The sequence below is a fragment of the Parasteatoda tepidariorum genome, chromosome 9 (genome assembly GCF_043381705.1).
Source record: "Parasteatoda tepidariorum isolate YZ-2023 chromosome 9, CAS_Ptep_4.0, whole genome shotgun sequence".
NCBI classification, from domain to species: Eukaryota; Metazoa; Arthropoda; class Arachnida; order Araneae; family Theridiidae; genus Parasteatoda; species Parasteatoda tepidariorum.
Window position 1 is genome coordinate 68,725,225 of NC_092212.1, and position 22,980 is coordinate 68,748,204.

Genomic DNA, 22,980 nt, shown 5'->3' on the forward strand with positions numbered 1-22,980 from the left:
GTTTTTTTTTTTTTTTTTTTTTTTTTTTTTTTTTTTTTTTTTNTTTTTTTGCAATTTTAAGCCTTATGACGTGCACTAACTTCCCTGGAAGTTCGTCGCAACATTTACCCATGAGCCGCGATGGCTCAGAAGATAAAGCGTTCGCCTTCCAATGAAGCGAACCGGGTTCGAATCCCAGTAGATACGAATTCCGCATCCGGCTCGCACTGACCACAGTGCTGACGTTAAATATCAGTGGTAGACGGATCATGGGTTAGAGTCCCCTTGCCGTCAGGCTAACCATGGGAGGTTTTCGTAACGCAAATGCGGTTAGTTCCATCAAAAAGTCCTCCACGAAGGCAAATTTCTCCCAATACTCAATCCAGGAGTTCCCTTGTCTTCCGGATTGTGTTCAAAATTACAAGGCTACGGAGTTGAACATTAGTAAACCCATAAAAGTTGGGTCGGCTGTTCAACGACGGTTATAAAATAAAATAAAACATTTACGCGACTCCCTGTTAACCGATAAATAATAATTAAAAAAATAATAATTAAAAAAAGACTAAAAATGTCATTAAGAAAAACTAGCTAGGATATAGAAACCGAAATGTAAACTTAAAATCAGCTACGTGAAAATACCGAAGCTCTGTTTAAAAATAATATACAACTGAAAAAAAAAATTTTCTTTGGCGTAATCTATTGTATGAATAAGTTTCAATAAACACCTTTTTCAACTTAAACACTGCCAATAACCCTTCACTGCAACATAATCAGAAGCGTGAAATTTAACTTAAAAGTTTAAGTAATTAAATATCTAAATGTTAGATTAGAGAGAATAGCAATTCACAACAAAAAGAATAAAATTCGAAAAACTATAAGCAAATTCTTAATTATAGGATAGCAACTAAAACTTAATCTTTTCAACCAAGATTAAGAACGGCGTAGCAGAGACATCAAGATAAAGAACATCATGATTAGACAACAACAACGAAAACCGTAAATTAAACTTAATTACTTCCAAGATATGGAACTAAGATGTGCAACATTAACAACCTACATCTTTATTGATAAAAAGAATAGATTTTCACAGAGTTAAGAGATGATGCAGAAAAAAATAATCAATCGGGAGCCAACTTCAACGAAAGGAAAATCTCGATAACAAAACAAAGGGAAATAATCCTTCATTTTTTTCAGGAATTAGGCATCATCTATGCATGATAAACACATGAGTATTATTAACCCAAAAAAAAGAGAACAGAGCAAGGATACTTCGCTTGACTGCCAGAAAATCACAGTAGGCGAACTCAGTGTTAAAAGATAACAAGCATTTATGAGGTACAAATCTTTAGTTTTGACAGATTCAGGTGACCTGTGCCTTAGCGATTAATCAAAAAATTTAAAAAACAAAAAAATAAGACGATAAAGATATTGTTATTATCGAATAAATATACGTATATCAATATTATATCCTTTAATAAAAGTCAAATTTTAAAAAAATATTAATTTGGTTATTACCACAATTTTCTGAAATATTTTCTTAAAGTTAAGTTTGAGGAAAGAAATTGATCATCCGAAAAAAAAAATAAGGTTGTTTTTAAGTTCTACTTACTTGAATATCCAATCAACTTTCCCAAAATTTAAATTTAAACAATTAATTAAAAATGACAATTAATTAAAAAATAAACTTACAAACAATAATTTTTCAAGTTTGCACTTATATGCAGAGTTTTAGATCTAAAAGAAACAGTTATTCGTCATTGAAATTTCTTTAATTTATAAAATCAATTATTGATAAATTTTTGAATATGAATGGAGAAAAAAAAATTTCAAACTACGTTTTTGTATTTTATATTTTAGTAAAAATATACTTCAGATAATCTAACAGATTATTTTAGCAACTATTAGACTGTTTTTTTATAATTAAAAAATACCAAAATATATTTTTGCTTGTAATTAGAGCGTCAGAAAAAAATATATATCAGGGACAAAGGAGTCCTATCTGCGTCAAAGATTAATACACATCCAAATGTAGAAACTAAACTTCTGTGGTTTTGGATTTTTGAGCTTGAGGAAATTCAAAAAATCCTTAAAAAAAATTGGTTTGTATTAGTTTTGGCCTAATTCAACACCGAACTATAATTTCCGAAATTTGGATTTAAAACTTTCGAATCCTGACGAACATCCACAACAGATTAGTATTTAAATAATGCAACTTAATACACTATTTAAATTGCAAACAGAAATTAATGTCCAATAGAAAAAATTAAACTTTTATGTTTGCATGTTTGAAATATATGGTGAATAAAGAATTTTATTCTTAAATGCGTTTTTAAATTGTCATTTCAAACGTAGTTTAAGGTATCCAACTTGTTTCAAAAACTTGGATTTTGAAATATTAATAAAAAATTTTTAAAAAACCAATTTATTCGTTTTATTATGTGCAAAAACTTGTAAAACTAGCAAAAAAAAAATATCTTTATTATTATTTTCTTTATATATGGCCATTTTTAGGTAAAAAATAAGTCATTTTTTTATCGCTAAATATATACGTTAAACACTGTAAAAAAATTATAGCACCTAAAACTAAAAATCTTTTGATGATTTTATTTAGAAGGCTATCAACTATATTTTGAACTATTATGTTAAAAGCAAATGCATATACTACTGAGTTAGGGATCAATGTAGTTAAAAAAGGCAAATTTTTAAAAACTATCGTTCTTGTCTTAGTCAAAAAACATGCAAGAAAAATGATAAAATTCTACTTTTTTCTCTTAGTCTGTAGTTCAAAACATGTGTACTATTATCATAAATACTCGTCAAAAATTGTAGACAATAATTTTAAAAACAATATGAGATATTCTGCTTAAGGTGGTGTAAAATGCGGAAAAATCTGATTTTGAGATAAACGCATTTAAAGACTTTAAATCATTACTCTGTCCAGTGTTATCACTTTACACAAAAACTGCTTTAACTTTGTAAATAATTAGAGTACAAACAAAATGAAAGTATTTTTAGAAAGCTAAGAGTACAGGGATAAACTCAATTTCGAAAATTATGCCCAAAATCACGTTTTTACTCTCAGATACCTTACTTTTTAGATGATATAATTTACATGAAAAGTCTTGTACAAAATAACAAAGTTCTTAAAAACTGTAAAGTTGGAATAGCTGCAATAACATTTTTCAACATTCATTCATAATCAGAACCATAACCCATTTCTAAGTATTGTCGTAAGAACACAACACTTTTTGGTTGTGTAAAAAGTACTTTCTAACATAACTGAAAGGCTTTTATTCTTAGAAAAATTAGATATTTTTTGTAGTTGACAATTAATTATCACAGATTTTGTAATAAATATAATCTCAAAATATTGCTGATTTTGTAATTTCAGATCAGAAAAGTTATTTAAATTATTAACATGTAGTGGTGAACACACATTTCTTGTTTCTCCAAGACTAATTTTAAAAAAAATGAAATAATTGAATTACCTATTTATCTTGTGTAAAAAATTTGTGGGAATTGAGACCCTTAATGGGTTGAAGTATTTGAACTTAAAAACCAATTAATTGATTAATAATTAATTAATTAAAAATAGTAAGTTAATAGAAAGACTGCATATGATGATGGGTTTATTATATTATTGAAAGTTTTCTCAATTCAACAAACAGCATAATCCTGGTTTAACTAATTTCAGGAGTGTAGATGCCCTGTAAGAATACAGTATTTTTCCTTAAAATCTTAGATAAACAGCGAATACAGACAACATAAAAAAAAATTTTAAGAGTTTTTCTTGAATTGTATAATTTTAAGCGTAGTTCAAAAAATATATATATATATTTAAGTGGATAAATGAAAGAAGCTTTAGAGTGTGCAATAAAAGAAAATATTCATTGGAATATTTCAAAAAAGTTGTATTTTTTTTTTTAATAATTTTACTAGTATGTACACATCAGAAATTTTTACTAACCATTTCAACAATTTATTTTCAACCAACTAAACCAACAAATATTGCCAAAAAAATTTTTTTTAAATTTTACCACAAAAAAAAATACTTCTACTCTAAAATACTCTTACTCCTACTTAAATACTTCTTATTTACAAAAAAAAAATACCCTTACTACTTTATATTTAAAAATACACTTTTTTTTCTTATTGTTTATTGCTTGTTCTTTATAAACACGTTAATTTAATATGCTACAAACACAAATGAAGAGCTAACTATTCGAATTAAACATTTCGAATTCTAGTTTTCGAATTAAACATTTTCTTTATCTTCTGATTAACAAAAAATTTTAATTATAGCATTAAGTTGAAAAATGCAACTTTTATGCCCATTTAATGAAATAGAGTAGATTGAATTGGAATATGATACTTGACAAGCATTATTTACAATTATTTAAAATAAAATTAATAATAATTAAAGCAAATCATAACTTTTTATTGAATTACCATTTGCTGGGTTGTGCAAGAGCACCAATTGCCCTTCATTGCTGGCATTTATTTTATAAACATGATTTCCTTGGAATCTTCAGACTAACTTGTATCTTTATTTTAAAAAAGAAAATGTGAATACCTAACTAACAAAACCATTGGGCTACAATAGCTTTAATTAAACCCACCCAACTTCAGATTGATGGGCACCAGCTTATCTGGAAAGTAAAGATGGTTTTTGGTCATGCAATTGGTCACAAAATTGAGGAGAATTAACCGGTACACAAAGGGCTTTTGACAAAAAGCATTATTCTTTATTAAAAAATTAATTCAATTTATAAAATATAAATTTATTAAATCACAACAAAAATTTTAAAAGTTGGGGGTGATTTCCGTATCGTGATTTGTGGCAGAATAATCGCAAGGTCTTGGCAACTACCAGGCAGAGACCCGTGAGAAACTGGAAGAAAAAAAACATCACAGAAAGGGACCAACTCAAAAGGTATAACCCTTAGCCACCCTACATAACATCTAGGTACATGATTTTTTTTTTTTTTTAAATTGCAAGCTTAAAATCTATTTTTCACCTTGGCGATTGTTATTGGCACGACAGATCAAGATACAGAAATTTTCTGGAATAGTTTCTAGTGATACTGATTGTAACTACAAGCAACTTTTGCTTTAGTATATAATTAAACAATAAGACAACAGAACTACTATAAAAAAATGACACAATATGAAAATAATATTGACAGGAAGCAAATTGAAGAGGCTATTCTGTAGTACCAAATACTAGCAGTACACATACAGGGTGCATAGCCAAATCTTTCAACAGAAAATAAGCACCTTTTAAGTACTTTTTAAGCACTAAAAAAATATTTTTAAGCACTATATACATTCAAAAAATGCAAAATAATTTTCAAAGACTTTAGATGATCATGAAAAAATAACTAGTTTCTAACAAAAAAATCTTTTCTTGATTATATAAGCTGTTATAAAATGATCGAGAGATTTCTCAGTTCGATATCAGAGGGAAAAGGCAATCTCACCGAACCCAGCTCAGTAGACGCAGATACGGACTCGCAAGTATTTCATCAAACATGGAAAATGATTGGCGCTTTCATACACTATGGACCAATGGTACGTCGAAATTAATTGTGAATACATTGAATAGAACAACGTGAAAAGCACGCTTTTGTATAATACATGGCGAAAATTGACATGGTAATGAAAAAAAAAAAAATTCTCATTTTTGAAAAGCGAAAATTAAGCACTTTTTTAACACACCCAATGAAAAATGCACCTTAAAGGGTTTTTAAATAACGAAATCGAAAATAAGCACCTTTAAGCACTTTTTAAAAACGCTACGCACCATAACATACACATTCAAGGTAATAAAATCACAGCAAACTATTAGAAAAAATCAAAAAGAAAATAAATAAATGAAAGAAGAGATTAGTATACTTAAAATCCTTCAAGTTTTATTTATTTGATGAAAATAAATCTCTAAAAAGAGTCACTAAATAGAAAAAAAAATCAAGTAAAAATATGCCCATTAATCTTATTAATATTCTTATGGAATATCTTATTAATATTCTTACGGAAACACCATCTTACACATTGCATGCGAAAGAAAATATGAATAAACAATTTAGAAAGATATCTGAATACCTTGAAAACATCGATTTTCTGTATTGTTATTTTCAAAATTTTTTTAGTTTAAGTACAGATTAATCTACTTAAATTTTACTTAATTCAAACTTACTTAGTGTTCCTCAATATATTTTGATTATACACTATAAAAAGTAAATAATATAGTAAAAGTAGTTAAGAAGATATAATTATATGGTTTTCAAATACACATTTCTTTTGTTTAAATTGACACACTATTTATAGATAAATAATGCCTCCATAACTCTATTTTATTCTAAGTATTTAAATCATTCCTAAATTTGAAAACTTAAAACAAGCGTCAAATGATTAATATATTTAAAAATATAATCGATTCAATTAAATTCTCCCAAAGATAATATAATTAAAAACAAAACTTTCAATAAATTCATCAAAAAAAATTTATGATCAAGGCAGAGCATTATTCTATAAAATCTAAACAGGGGATATTTTCGTAATATTTTTAAAAATAATAAAAAAAAAATAATGAACGAACTCTCACCAACNAAAGTTTAAAAAAAAAAATTAAAAATTTTTTTTTAAAATTTCATCTGAATTAGTTTTGTAATATTGGAGTTTTCTTCTTCTAATTGGAAAAACTAGAAAACTGGCTGGTTAATAGAAAATACAAATAAATTTTCTTGAATAATTAAAAAATATAAAATAATAATAAATGAAATAATAATATATTATAATTACAATAAGTCAATAAAATAATAATAAATAAATAAAATATAGTCACCGTTTTTATCAGCCAATGCCTGCGATAGTGCTAACATTTGAGATAATAATGATAATAATCAATTCCACAAGTTTCTTTAGCTAATTCTTGTTTACTTTTTAAGCAAATTATACGAAATACTAGCTGAATATCCTTTCTTTGTACAAAACTGAATCATGCACAAAATCGTTCACAAAACTGAAAGACAAATACCGAAACAAATAATTAAGATAAATTTATTACAATGTTTAGCATATTTATTAATTTTTGTTGTCCTTTTCTGTGGCTTTACGTTATTGGATTAATTAAATCAGGTATTTAGTAGTTGATCGCATCAAAATAATGATTAACTGTATTCAGTATCATCTGGTATTCTGTTGTCGCTCGAGTCATTCATGCAACAGCATTTAACTGCACCAATTGCCATGAGACCAGTATTGCTTATTACCAAAATTGGGTATCGTGGGTATCAATAATAGTATTACAACAATAGTAATAGTATGAAAACTTTTAACGGCTCCCCATAATAAATAAGTACATCTTCACGACTAATTTTGATTTTTAGTACATAGCCTAGTTTTTTTCAATTTCAGATATTGGTACTATTACCAAATATTAGGTTCTATTACCAAACAGGTATAATTGCCAAAATAGGTACTAATATCAAAATTAATCTTGGCATCATTGGTGTCAATTATAACTTGCAAATAGTTTAACCTCATTCAAATTTTGATTCTATTTTTATTTAATAAAATATTAAAATAAATTCATAACTGATTTATTAATAGAGATCATCACCCTTCGAACATTTTTACACATTATTAGTTTTATCAACTAACTTTACTCCGGCTACAATTTCTATAACTTCACAACAGCTTAACTCATTGTTAGTTTTTTTTTTTTTTTTTTATCCATTGGCAAAATGGGTCTTGCTTTGGGTGTGATGGCGTCCACACACTTTTCAACTGTGTTCAAGCGTAATAGTAAGCAGCGCGCATGCGTCGTCATTGCATGCGTTGTTATGGCGACCGCTGCTGTTTTTCTTTTTCTTTTCACTAGCAGGCATTTTTAATGTATTTACATAGTAATAATGTAAGTTATTTTTATATTCTTTTTATTATTAACGTATAATTACTGGCTTGACTGTGATTTTAATATAAATATGAATGCTGAAGAAGGAAAAGTATTTTGTGACGTCTTGAAACCCGTACATAGGTATGATATGAAAATCAATCCGACGACCAACATCAATTGAGACAGTTTTTGCAACCCATGATTTGAAATGTTGTGGCGTTTAACGGAGTCAATCCAGAAAGAAAAATTCTGGATCATTATTTCTGGAAGACATTTCCGTCTTGGCGTCAATTAATTTCACCAAAGCGCCAAAGTGCTTTTTAATTTACAAAAATTAAATAATAATAATAATGTGTTGTGGTTTAACCGGAAGGTGCTACAAGTTATATTCTTCGAGCTGGTTCTTTTAAGGAGAGTATACTCTCGATATCTTGAACTTCGATATCTCGGAAACTTTGTTACGTCAAAAAAAAAAATTTCCCCTTGGCATTACATATCCACCTAATGTTCATTTTAATTCCTATGTCGAAGAGTTTTTTCTCAAAACCTTCTCATGTCGAATTTGTTTCGAAATGGGAAATGATTTTTTTCACAAATCACAATGTAAGTTCATTGTAAACCAATTATTTTCTGAATAATGCATAAATATTTTTGCCTTAGTTTTAAAAATAAAAATTAGTATCATTGTTGCATTTAGACTTATAGTCAACTATCATTACATACAAATTTAATGCTAGTTATTCTTATGTTTCCATGACTCAACTTTTTAGAGTAATATTTAGAATATTTTTAGAATATATTTCTTACTTATTAGAACATATTTAATTCTGCACTTGTTATCTCGAAAACTCGATGTCTGGAAATTTTTTTAGAGTCCCTGCAACTTAGAGATATACAGAGTATATTGTAATATGTTTCTTTCTTTTTCTTTTCTTTTCTTTTTAAAGTTTTTTTGCGTTACTGACCAGTTGTCTCCTAATTTTGACGATTATTTAAACACAGGTACTGATTTGGAAATCTTCCCTATTTCTGTTATGTATTTTATTTTATTTTATAACCGTCGTTGAACAGCCGACCCAATTTCCTGGGTTTACGACTACTAATGTTCAACTCCGTAGCCTCGTAATTATGAACCCAATCTAGAAGACAAGGGAACTCCTGGATCGAGTATTGGGAGAAATTTGCCTTCTTGGAGGATTTTTTCATGGAGCTAATCCGCATCTACGCTACATGGAGAGAAAAACCACGAGAACCTCCCACGGTTAGCCTGACGGCAAGGGGACTCTAACCCATGATCCGTCTACCACAGAGGATATTTCACGTCAGCACTGTGATCGGTGCAAGCCGGATGCGGAATTCGTATCGACTGGAATTCGAACCCGGTTCGTCTCATTGGAAGGCGAAAGCTCTATCCCCAGAGATATCGCGGCTCCCTGTTATATATTTTATAACCGTCGTTGAACAGCCGACCCAATATTGGGTTTACGACAACTAATGTTCAATTCCGTAGCCTTGTAATTTTGAACCAATCCAGAAGACAAGGAAACTCCTGGATCAGTACCCCCAGAGGTATTGGTATGTTACGGGAAGATGGAGGACTTTGATACTCGACAGATTTAACGTGCATCAGTCACCATTCACTACACGGGGAGTCTTCGGCCGGCGAGGATCGAACCTACGACCTCTTGGACATGGGCCCAGTGCCCTACCGACCAGGCTATCCCGGCCCTCTGTTATATATAATGTTACTATACATTATTAAGGCCGGGATAGCCAGGTTGGCAGGAAGCTAGACTCACGTTTGTTAGAACTGGTGTTCGAATCCCACCGGCTGAAGACTCCCCGTGTAGTAAATTGTGACTGCATGTTGAATCTGTCAGGTCGCAAAGTCCTCCAATTTCCCATAACAAATCAATACCTTTGGGAGTACTGAATTGGAGATTGATTTTTCTCTGGTCTAGGTCAAAATTACGAATGAATGAATGGATGTATGAATGGTTCCGCCCTATAAACCGGTATGATGTATGGGTGTACCAGAAGTCGAATTCTTGGCCATAGATGACGCCTCTGGAAAACAAGAACAATCACATCCCCTCTGCCTTAATGGCCGACAACAATAACTATATATTATTAGAAATTATATTTTTTTAAATATAGTTTTTCCACTCTGTTTATATTGCATTAGTGTGAAGTTGACTTCTGCAGCTAGAAGTTGTCAATCACCCTTAATAAGATTTAATTGTAACAGCAGCAATTAATGTTATAGCTCTAAAATGTTCCTCTTGTTTTAGCTACTACTTAAGTTGTAATTATTGTTGAATTTTTTATTATTATTTAGAAAGAGAGTCTTTGAGTGAATATGCCTTCCTCAAGGTGGGATGACGAAGATGAAAAGTATCCAAGGTAACATTTTTCTGGGCTATCTTTATTATAAGATGACAGTATTTTTAGGTGAAAATTGATCGCTTTTTTTAGTGACTTTTTTCATTTTTTTAAAAGACTTCTATCTCTTTTTTAACAAATAAAGTCCAAATTCTTATGTTCGTGCACAACACAGTGGTCGAAGGTAGCGAACTGCTATAGTCGCTACCTTTTTTCGTAGTTCGTAGTGTAGTGCGCTTCGTTTTAAAAGAAGTAGTGTAGTGTGTAGTGCGATACAAAAAAACAGTCTTTTTTTTTTTAACAAAATATTTCCTAATCCCTCAAATGAAACGAGGGATGGCAAATTTTTTTATCTTATTCCTTAGCTTAATTAATGCTAACAATTTAACATATTTACAGTCTCTGGTCAAATTATTAGACGCACTATAAGATTCTATGTAAAATCTTAATTATCAGGTGATACTATACAGCTTTATTGTTTTTACGCGGTTTGTACTTGTTTACGTTAGAGTATCAATTGGTTAAATTAGACGATATATAATTACATTCATTGATTGGATAAGTTAGACCAGTGTTCCCCAACCTTTTTATCACCGCGGACCTGTCAACGTTTGATAATTTTACCCCGGTCCGCAGGGGTGGGGGGGGCGTTGATTGTTTATATTTTAGATCATTTTTAATTACATATATTAATTTCAATATATAATAATTTAATTACATATATTAATATTAATTTACATCATATTAATATTAATTTACATCATATTAATTTTAATTTAATTGTATTTAAACATGTCTTCAAAACAAAATACAGTTACACCAAAAAATAAATTTTAGCATTTTAACTTACTAGAACGTTAAACCAATGAGACGGTTCTATCTGGGGGTAATCGGAGACAATGATACATTACAAAAATTTACGTCTCTACCTTCGGGCGGGGTCCCTTTTTTTTAAAATAAATAAAATTTTAATGGAACACAGATATTTTTAATTTGGAGTATAAATTCAGTTTCAATGAAACGGGCGGACCTGTACCATTTCATCCACGGACCGGGGGTTGGGGAACACTGAGTTAGACGATATATTATATAAATATAGAATATTTATTATATTAGGTACTATATAAGTATATTAAAATATTCAGACCAAATTATTACATACACTGTAGTTTTTTTTTAATAATTACATGTTTTGAACGAGTTTATATGCAATACTTTTATATTTAAATGTATATGCAACAGGTTTTTATTCAGGGGATATACTTCCTATTTGTATTTATTTTTAACGTATTGCATTACAATGTTAACTAATTGATACACGAACGAAAGCAAGTGCAAACGGGTTTTGGCCGCCTAAAAACAATAAAGCTGTACAGTATCACCTGATAATTAATATTCTACATAGAATATTATAGTGTGTCTAATAATTTGGCCAGGGACTGTCTGCCCTTCTAACCAACAAGATTGTACTTTGTTTGATCATTAAGAATCCAATCATCAACAAAAGTGATTTTTTTTTCTTGCACAGAGCTTTTTTTTTTAAGCACAGATTCATATATTTTTTTAAAAATTTTATGATATTTAGTTTCATTTTTTATACAACGAATCCAAGGTATTGAGTGTTCCATAATCTCCACCTTTAATATATTTTTTAGAGTCCTTTTCAAGAAATAACATAATGATGGTCGCGATACACTTAATTAAAAAAATCCTAGCGTAACCAAATTATGACGGCTCATTATTGAAGCAGGCGAACTAAAAACTGGTTAGAGTACCGACAGAAACTGCAAAGCATTTCTAATTACTATATTTAACCTAATTTCAATTGCCTCCAGGTAATCAAACTGGTTTTATGGTTTTAATCTCGCCTTCCTTGATAACGATCCATCAGATTTTGATAAAGTTTTATTCGCTTCGTTACGCAGAAATACTGATTTGCGATATCTAATATGCTTACTTTCTTTTGCTTCATTTTTAACAAAGTTTTATATTAATTATACATTGAGAATGATAATTATATGAAAAAAATTGTTTATAGATATATTACTTAGACATTTATTGAAATGTTTATTTTATTTATCTAGAATAACAAAGAAGTTTTTGCAGAAAGTCTGCAAGGACAACAGTTTATACTCCACACCTCATTTAAATGATACACTCTATTTACATTTCAAAGGTAAATTGAAGTTTCCATTATTGTTATATGGTAGAGAGAGAAAATATATTAAATAAATATCAACATATCATTAAGTGGTATTTATTTGCACTAAAAAAAACCTTTCTTATAACTTTGTGAATGGAAAAACTTCATTAATTTCAAAAATTAAGTAGGTAAAGGTCGAGCGTTCGAATGTTCAAAAGAAAGGTGTCTTGGGATATTCATCCACTTTTAGATGCACCTGGATAATTTTTTTTTTAATTTTTTTCCGCACATGCGCTGTATAAAGCAACTACTTCAATTACTCTTATCTGGGGCAGTTTTTATTATTATTTTTTTAATTTTAAAGCAATAATTTCGTTATCAGTTTAAAATAGATTCAAACGCTTTGTTTAAGTTATTTTTAAATATTTAAGCTATAGCAAAAGTGGCACTAGACCTAGTATATAATTCGGACATTTACCAAAGGTCTAGTCATACTAGGTCTGGTTAAGTGCCATTGCCCGGTATATCCTACACTGATGTTTTTTAGGGTTCAGTGCCACTGCCCGGTATACATTTGCCCGGTATACCCTACACTAATGTTTTTTAAGGTCAAGTGCCACTGCCCGGTATACATTTGCCCGGTATACCCTACACTGATGATTTTTTTGAGGTCAAGTGCCACTGCCCGGTATACCCTACACTGATGTTTGTTCTAATCTATCGTCAGTAAGTATTAAAATATCAAATAAATGTAATTATATCCACGAATAAATTAATATCAAACCCGATGTAATAAATATTTCGGACGTTCGCCAAAGCGACTAATTTGATTGTCAACATTCACCGGTGAAAGTCAACAACCACCGATTTCGGTCATTCACAGTAACATTCACATCATTTACATAATAACCTCATCAGGACGATTATTTCATACTTTGCCTATATAGCATCCGGCATTTCAAAAAATGAAAATAATTGGTTTTGTTGGCGATGATCTCGTAAGGCGATAAAGAATCATGTACAGGTAAGGAAGATATTAACCTCGAAGGAAAAGTGGATGAGTACCCCAAGGAACCCAAAAGAAATGTCCTATCCAGATTTTTAAAGTATTGATTTAAGGTTTCTCGCAAATTAAACTCTTCAGAATTTTTTTTCTTCTTTCTAGTGAAAAATTATAATTTAAAATAGTATTCCAAAAAAATATTATTTTTAAAAGAGAATATCGTGAAATTTTTTTTCCGTATTTTTATTCTTATGAAATCAATTCTTAAAATTGCATTATTTTTCTTCAAAATAAATTTGAAATTTCTGAGTTAAAGGAAAAATTAGCATTTATTTATTTATTTTCTCATTTTTTATTTTTATTTTAAATTTTTTTCTAATTGCCCTAGATCCGTATTTCTCAACAAAACAACCGATAAGACTTGTACGCATGGGTCACTCTGAACTTTTTTAAAAAGGGGCAGAGGGGGTGAAACAAACATTGCTGACCTTTTATTTTATCTTATGTCCGCAGAACAATGATTGCAGTTTCGCTGTCCTCAAATAAATTATAAAAAATTGATATCAGCAAGGCTAGAATGTTGATTACCTAAAAATTCTTAATAAATGCAAAAATGACGGCTAAAACCCTTCAAAAATGACCTAAAAATAGAAAATGATGCCTTCTGAAATTTTCGAAAATATTTAACTAATTTCGAATTAATTTCGAAAAATTTTTTGAAAAAAAAAGTTCTAAATCGTAAAAAAAGTTATAATCGTATTAGTAAATAAAAGGTAATCATTAAAATAAAAATGTAATTTGTGAATGCAATAAAAATTTAATTTGTGAATAAAATAAAAGTAAATAAATACCCGAAAATAAATAAATAAGAATTTTCGAATTTTCAATTTCAATCTTCAAGAACACCAGAATTGTATTTTATCATTAAAATTCGTCCAGTAGTTCTATAGATAATCGTCCAAGTCAGCAGATTTTCTAACTTTCTTACGGCAGTGTAGATCAAATTAAGAAATTTCAAAAATACACAACACTTTCAGTAAGTTATTTTTTGAACTAAAGAGCAACAAAAAACAAGAGGAGCCAAGCTGGCCCCATTCGTTTTTCTAACATAAAACTATGCAAAATGAAGCAATGCTCAAAAGTTATTTTATATGCTTAATTTTTGTAGTAAATAGCGAGCAACCAGATTCAATGAGTCCCTCATAAGCATTTAACGAGCCGTATTTAACGAGTCCCTCGTTATATACGAGCAACTCCTTAAATACAAGTTAAATACTCTAACATACAGTTGTCGAGGGTGCTTTAGAGCTGAATTTCTTCTCAAACTATGACTTCTGATCGTGTGCATATTTAGTACTATTTATAATTCTTTTTTAAGGTTTGACTAAAATTGAAAATTTGGAAGAATATACTGGATTGAGGAGCCTGTGGCTTGAGAACAATGGGATACGAAAAATAGAAAACTTAGATCAGCAAGTTGAGTTGCGTTGTCTTTACCTGCAAGAGAATCTGGTGACGGACATCGAGAATTTGGACCACATGCTCCACCTTGATACAGTCAACTTAAATAAAAACAACATTTCAGAAATCAAAAATCTTAGTAAGTGTAGTATTGATATAATTGTTCATTGTAGTCTGAAATTATTGGCGTTTTAATTCACTTCGATTTCCCCCTAATCTGAATGCAGGACTGCAAATTTCGAACGTTTTTATTCTTCTTTTTTCTGCAAGTAATTATTAAAAGGCCAGGATAGCCTGGTTGTTAGGGCACTGGGCCCATGTCCAAGTGGTCGTGGGTTTGATCCCCGCCGACCAAACACTCACAGTGTAGAAAATGGTGACTGATGGACGTTTAATCTGTCGAGTCACGAAGTCCTCCATGTTCCCATAACAAATGATAACTCTGGGGGTACTGATTCAGGAGTTTCCATGTCTTCTGGATTGTTTCAAAATTACAGGGCTACGGAGTTGAACATTAGTAGTCGTAAACCCAAAAATTGGGTCGGCTGTTCAACGACGGTTATAAAATAAAATTAATACATTACGAGCCGTGATGGCTCAAGGGATAGAGCGTTCGCCTTCCAATGAGGTGAACCGGGTTCGAATCCCAGCGATGTCTGTACGACACGAATTCCGCATCCAGCTTGCACCGACCACAGTGCTGATGCAAAATATCCTCAGTGGTAGACGGATCATGGGTTAGAGTCCCCTTGACGTCAGGCTAAGCGTAGGAGGTATTCGTGGTTTTCCTCTCCGTGTAATGCAAATGTAGGTTAGTTCCATCAAAAGTCCTCCACGAAGGATAAATTTCTCCCAATACTTGATCCAAGATTTCCTTGTCTTCTGGATTGGGTTCAAAATTACAAGGCTACGGAGTTGAACATTAGTAGTCGTAAACCCAAAAATTGGGTCGGCCATTCAACGACTGTTATAAAATGTAATATAAAAAATTAGAACAGTATATATTAACTTACATTCATATTCAACATCTTAAAGATTTTAAAAGTTTATTAAGGTGATGTGAAATTCAAAACTTTCACTATTTTTTTCGTAAAATTTTTGTCATAACAGGATCTTTCAGTCTACTGAATTGGATAGTCAGGAATAAAAAAACATTCTTAGGTTTGAAAAAAAAAGTTCATCGGGTAAATGAAAAGATTTTGAAGAGAAATAAAAATTATGTGAATATTCGACGATTATTCGACAATTGTAGAATATCCACATTGCACAATTTATGAAACACTAAGGATTGAGCATCAATATCGAGTTTTAGACCCAAGCCAATTGTAAATTATGCGGTTTTCCGCATTGCACAAAATATAGGGTCCTGAGGATCAAGCATCAATATCGAGTAGTAGACCCAAGCCAATTGTAAATTATGCGGTTTTCCGCATTGCACAAGTTATAGGGACCTAAAGATTGCGCATCAATTAGACCCAACCCAATTTTTAAGTCTCGTTGTTTCACGTTTCCTGTAAGGCAGGTGAAAAATAGTTTACTACAAAAACACCCTATTTTAATTTTCAGGAACTTTTTTAAATTTTATCTGTCTTTAACACTTTCTCTTTTCGGTAATACAATTCATATTATAAACTACAGGTTGTTTACCACACTTGAAAAATCTTCAGATCAATAACAACAAGCTTCGGACCAGCCTTGATATTGAACACTTAGCGAAATGTTTATCACTTTCGGCAGTTGATTTGTCACATAATTTAATCGAAGATTCGTCCGTTTTGGATATCTTTGCTGCAATGCACTCGTTGGTAAGTACTTGCATATAATTGAAGTTTTTGTAAAAAAAATCGAAGAAGGGTGTAAATTTTGACTCCTTGAATCGCTTCTTATTGGTTAAAAATTATTTATACTGTCTATGGAAAGAACTCCCCTCTCCATTCGTTTGGAGCAGTGGCGTTGACTATGGTGACGAGTTATAACTGTATCAAGTAGTGGTGTTAGGTTAATATTTAAAACATGTTTTAACTTAGGTTGGTGAGAGAAAGGGAATCAGAGTAGAGAGAAACTACCCTCTTTCTTGTTTCCATAACAGCAGACGACTTACGATATTGTAGGGAGGGGAGTTCTTTCTATAGACAAACTATAGGATTTTGAACAAAACAAGCAATGTAAAAAAATTTAAAGTCAATTTCTACTTACAAGGGAAACTAGGAAAGTGTGACTCGCCAATTTTGAAATAAACTAGTGGGATGTATGCCTTATGAGGAATAATTTTAGGGGGCAACATTCGTTTCGGCCCATAGAAGGTCCTGTGAGAGATAAAAAATAATTCAATATATAGAAAAATCAGTATTTTATTACTTCAATGCAGACTGTTATTTGTTGTAATTGTCTCATACTCCAATTAATTTGTAATTAATCGATTAATTAATTAATTTGCTAAGTAATAAATTAATTAGCAAATTAATGAATTGTTAACTAATTAATTAATTTTAAATTAATTATTACTTAATTAATTGATTTGCAATTACAGACTCCAATTAAATTGGAATATTTTTTGGAAAAAAAAATTAAAAAGCTTGATATTAATTTTTTTTTTTTAAATTAACCTAACAGACTTTTCTAAAAAACTACACATATATAAAATTTTCGAAATCAATTTTGACAATAAATATGCATTATATAGTACATGAAAGTACCACAAAATTAATTGGAGAATGAGACAATTACAATAATTAATAGACTGCATTGAAGTAATAAAATACCGATTTTTCTGTATATTGAATTATTTTTATCTCTCACAGATCCTTCTATGGGCCGAAACAAATGTTACCCTCTAAAATTATTCCTCCTAAGGCATACATCCCACTAGTTTATTTCAAAATTGGCGAGTCACACTTCCCTAGTTTCCCTTGTTAGATCAACAAAGAAAAAATTTTAGTTACTTTTTATTAAATAATTAAAAAAATTTCTCCCATATAAAACTAAAATTAATTAATTAAATTTAAGGAATGAATTAACATGTGAAAAAACTGTATTAACATCAAATGTCATCCACTACAAGTTTTTAAAAAAAAAAAACTTGAGTGGATGAATAAAAAGTATTTTATTAACGATTGAAAATTTGAACAAGATATAGGGAGAATGTGAACTTCTACCAGGAATTGAAAAAAATGTATCAACTTTTTTAACCATTACATGCTTCTTAGACTTATGCTTGTTAAGACAATCAAGTTGGTATTTAATAATAAATAAAACTTATTATCGATGAGTATTCGAGTTGAGGCTTATTAGGGTAAACCAACCAACCAGTGAAGGAACATTTCATATATATTGATTAAAAATAAGAATTTGAAAGTTTTTCTTTAGATTGATTGGTAACAATAGCTTACTGCCAGACAATAGGAAGTCATCTAGCAATGTTTTGGATTACCTGGTCAAATAGACTTCTCTGGAAAATTTTTTGAATTTGTTATTATCTCTGCAACACCTTGTTTCTTTGAAAAAATTATAAGGTGAGTGTTTGTATTTACAATGTTTGAAGTGGAATTAATTGCTTGTAATAGTTTTATTTTTCTCACTGTGAAAAAGAGAATTCAAAATATAGAAATTGAAGTTACGTTTTATCTTTTTTTAAAGCATCATAGCATAATAAAGTACTGAGATAAGGGGGTGTTTATTCACTGGATCACCAAACGATGAAAAACCAGTAAAGGAACAAGTGTTCCTTTACTGGTTTTTTTTTCTAAGTTAATGAAAATAAAAGATAAACTTTAATTTTCTGGTATCTTTAGTGATGTTCCGCATCAAAAGTATGTTAAAAATACGAAAAACAACTTCTAACCAGTGAGGGAACAGACATGTTCCATTACTGGGCATAGATTTCCCAGTGAATGAACAGTATGTGCTAATATGTTGACACTTTAATTTTCAATTCATGATTACAAAAAAAAATTAACATTTTTCAAGTATTTATATGTAATATTTTGAAGAATAGGCTTGTTTTTAAATATTTGTATGGCTTATAAATTCATAAAGAGCATTAAAAAATAACCAAAATTAAGTGTTCCTTTACTGGGTGTTCATTCACTGGTAAGAGCTGTTCCTTCACTTGGTCTTCTTACTACTTGTTATTTGAACCTCCAAAACTTTAAAAGACTATTGTATAAGCTCTCTACAATTTATTTACATAATTTGCAATTAGTAAGAAATATGTTGACACTGTCATTTAACTAAAATTAAGGCAAGCGAAGCTTAAGTGTTCCTTCACTGGTTAGTTTACCCTATATCTCATTTTATGTTATTAGAGAGTTTTGAATATGATTGGCAATCCATTTCTGAAGCACATGAAGAACTATAGGAAAAATTTTATCGTCGGAATAGTATGTATATTTTTTCATTTCTCTCATTTCTAATTCGTCATCCATCTTCTAAAAAATATTAATATTAATTCTGTACTATTTTTAAACAAAACAGAAAAATCTGTGCTATTTAGATGACAGGCCAGTCACTGATGTGGAGAGAGCTTGTGTTACAGCCTGGTATGCAATTCTCTCTAATTCTGTAGGGGAGAGTGGGGTCAATTGTAACATTTTTTACTTAACTATTTTTAACTAACAAAAAATCCATGTGGTTATCAGGAAAGTACGACAGACGAGTAAAGTAGACTATCCTCTACAAGAAAAAAAAATAAATACCTTATTTTAAATGTTATTATATTAGTTATTAACAATTTTTGACAGTCGTGCACTTGTTACAATTGTCCCCACTTACGGGGTCAATTGTAACAGTTCATAAATTCAACTAAAACATAGTTAATTATACATATTATCATAGTTGTGATATATTTTTTTATTGATCAAAATAGTAGTGATATTTTAGGAGTAAAAATAATAATGAGCAGAGACCTAAAGGGTTAAACTTTTAACTTTAAGGGGTTAAAAATTTTAATTTATGCTGTGAAAGGTGACAAATAAAATAATGCACATGCAACATAATATAAATGATATAGGAAACTATTGGTGGTTCTTAAAGAGTTAAGTAATGGTTTGTAAACATAAGATTATTTATTTTCAGCTGTTACAATCGTCCCTTTACTTATTGTTACAATTGTCCCCAAGACGCCATTTCAGCTTCATTTGTTAAAAACAATGCTAGTTAATTAACAAAACTAATCTTTTTTTTTTTAAATGTTAATTAAGGTGTCCACTTACATATTCGGTTAATAATTTTTATTTGTTTAAACAAAATTACTTTGTTACAATATAATATTCTAATACCAAAAAAAGTACTTACGTAGCGTGAAAATATCTTTTGTGATGTAACTCTTTCAAAAGTACATAAAAATGGTTGCCAGCAGGGGTGTACATGTAGATTTATTAAATACACCTTGTGCGCCACCTAAGAACCAAATCTAGAACCCGACACTTGAAATTTTTGCTCTGTTACAATCGTACCCTGTTACAATTGACCCCACTCTCCCTCACTTATCGAAGTCGATCATTGTCAAGTATTAAACAGTATTTGCTCATTTTTAACAGGTCGAAAGGCGGGATCGAAGCAGAAAGATTGGAGAGAATTCGATGGAAGGAAATGGAGCAGGAAAAAATTCAGAGAAGTGTAGATGGTAAAATGTTTACGCATTTTGAGGTTCTTTCAAGCACCTTACATACCTAAACGAAGATACAGTCGAACCCCGTTTTAACGAACCCCTATTTACCGAATTTCGCGATTTAACGAATTTTATGAAGTTAATGAACTAGATTTATAGGAAACAATGAATAGCGACTGACAAATGGACGATAATGAATCTTCAGTGAAAACTGTTACCTTTTCTGATGCTTTGCAAGATTTGGAAACAGTGAAAACTTACCTAATGCAGCAAGATGTAAATGAAGAAACTTTTTAAAGTAAGAAATCAAGGAAATAAGCAAACCTTACTCAGGAAATGCTTTAAAATTTCAAATTAATCAGCGCGTAATCATTCGCTGTATTTTAAGTACCTGAATAAAAAATGTAAGATTTCTATTTATTTTGTGTATTTGCTTATTAGAGAGGTTTAAATATTTCATAAGGTTATCTTTATTATATTTTTTACCCCCGATATCACGAATTATGCTTGATTTAGCGAATAATATTTTCGGTCTCTATGAATTCGTTAAATCGGGGTCCGATTGTATTTATTTGTAACCGTTGCTAAGCAGCCGAGGGTTTACGACTACTAATGTTCAACTCCGTAGCCTTGTAACTTAGAAACCGATCCAGAAGACAAGGCAACTCCTGGATCAAGCATTGAGAGAAATTTGCCTTCGTGGAGGATTTGATGGAAACCCACATCTGCGTTAAATGGAGAGGAAAACCTTCCACGGTTCGCCTGACGGCAAGGGTACTCTAACCCATGATCCGTCTACCACTGAGGATATTTTGCGCCGCACTGTGGTCGGTGCAAGCGGGGTGCGGAATTCGTATTGACCAGCCATCGCCGGGATTCGAACGCGGTTTACCTTGTTGGAAGGAGCACGCTCTATCCCCTGAGCCATCACGGTTCCCAAATATGGATAGGGTATATTTTGTCGGCTAAAAAAATACTCTTTATAACAAATTTGTGGAGTACTATAATTTGTAGTCTTACTTTTAGGAAACCACTGAATAAAATTATACGATGCGTAGAAAATATATGTTTGAGACCACGGAAAACAAGTAATATGAAACTAAAAGAGTTTTGAAAGAATTAAGAAGATTTGGTAGATTATTTTCATTAAAATTATTTTTTTTTCAGGTTCAAAAAATAGGGTAGGCATGTTAAAATTAAAATAATATCGATACGATTGACATAACAATTTACAGTTAGATGTGTTTCTTTTCATTTTTTAATTATTTTGTGCTTGCTTTATTTCTGAGAGTAAAAAAGAAAAAAGTTAAATTATAAGCATGCATACAGTTTTTTTTTTAAAATAAAGATTTACATCATCATACAATTTCATTTCCCCCTGTATTAGTTGGTTAAAAATTGTGATTTAGCTGCAGTTAGGCTTATAGTAGTATCCATTAAATAAAAAAAGATTTGTTTTTTGATTTGAAATGAGTCGTGTTAGGAAGATTTTATCTTTAACGCAGAAAAAGACACCGATTTTTCATGCTGTATTTCATAATCATATATTATTAAAATGCTACATATAATATTTTTAACTTATTTTGACTTAAATTAATACAAAACAAAGAAAAATTATGAATATTATTTTTTAAAAAAATTCTGCGTCAAAGGATGACTTTTAAATAATTGTTTATAGATCAAAATTTTTTTGTGAAATCAAAAAAAAAATTATACTTTAAACAGAAATTTTCAAATGTACAAGTTTTTGTTGCTATTTCTAACTAAATGAACATACAAGTTTTTATATTTTGATAATTTTCTGCTATTTACAGCTGTTTTAGCTCTTAGAAATAGAAAAGCTTGTTTGGTTACTTCGGCTCAGTTTAAGAATTCTCCGAAACAAGAATCGAACGAAACTGAGGATATACCTTTATTAGAAACGCCACCTGAATTTCATAAAGCAACCCACATTCAGCTTTTGCATTCTGATACCGAGACAGAAAATAAAGAAACTAACAATGAAACTATTCAAAATAGACGAGATGTGAAATTGATAGATTCAACCGAAACTAACAACAGAGAATTTAAACCATTAATTATAGAACAAACAACAGAACCGTCAATTACAGGAGCCCAAGAAGTCTTGAATGATTCAAATTCATTAAATACAGAAATAAAAGCTATAAAAGAATCGAAAGCATTAATTACAGAGGAAACAACAAAATCATCAACTACAGAAGTTAATAACAGAACTCAAGAAGCCTTGAATGATTCAAATTCATTAAATACGGAAATAAAAACTATAAAAGAATCGAAAGCATCAATTACAGAGCAAACAACAAAATCATCAACTACAGAAGTTAATAACAGAACTCAAGAAGCCTTGAATGATTCAAATTCATTAAATACGGAAATAAAAACTATAAAAGAATCGAAAGCATCAATTACAGAGCAAACAACAAAATCATCAACTACAGAAGTTAATAACAGAACTCAAGAAGCCTTGAATGATTCAAATTCATTAA

General features: G+C 30.2%; 1 protein-coding gene across 1 annotated transcript in view; it reads left to right on the forward strand.

Moving 5' to 3' along the window:
* Nucleotides 1-10,235: 10,235 nt before the first annotated feature.
* The window catches only part of LOC107451749 (defective transmitter release), a 20,572-nt gene continuing 7,827 nt past the window's right edge, over nt 10,236-22,980 (forward strand). Inside the window, exons 1-7 of the mRNA XM_071185850.1 lie at nt 10,236-10,279; nt 12,343-12,434; nt 14,783-15,004; nt 16,504-16,670; nt 19,339-19,403; nt 20,403-20,488; nt 22,288-22,934. Of these exons, the coding sequence (XP_071041951.1) occupies nt 10,236-10,279; nt 12,343-12,434; nt 14,783-15,004; nt 16,504-16,670; nt 19,339-19,403; nt 20,403-20,488; nt 22,288-22,934 (1,323 nt within the window). The remainder of the gene's footprint in view (nt 10,280-12,342; nt 12,435-14,782; nt 15,005-16,503; nt 16,671-19,338; nt 19,404-20,402; nt 20,489-22,287; nt 22,935-22,980) is intronic.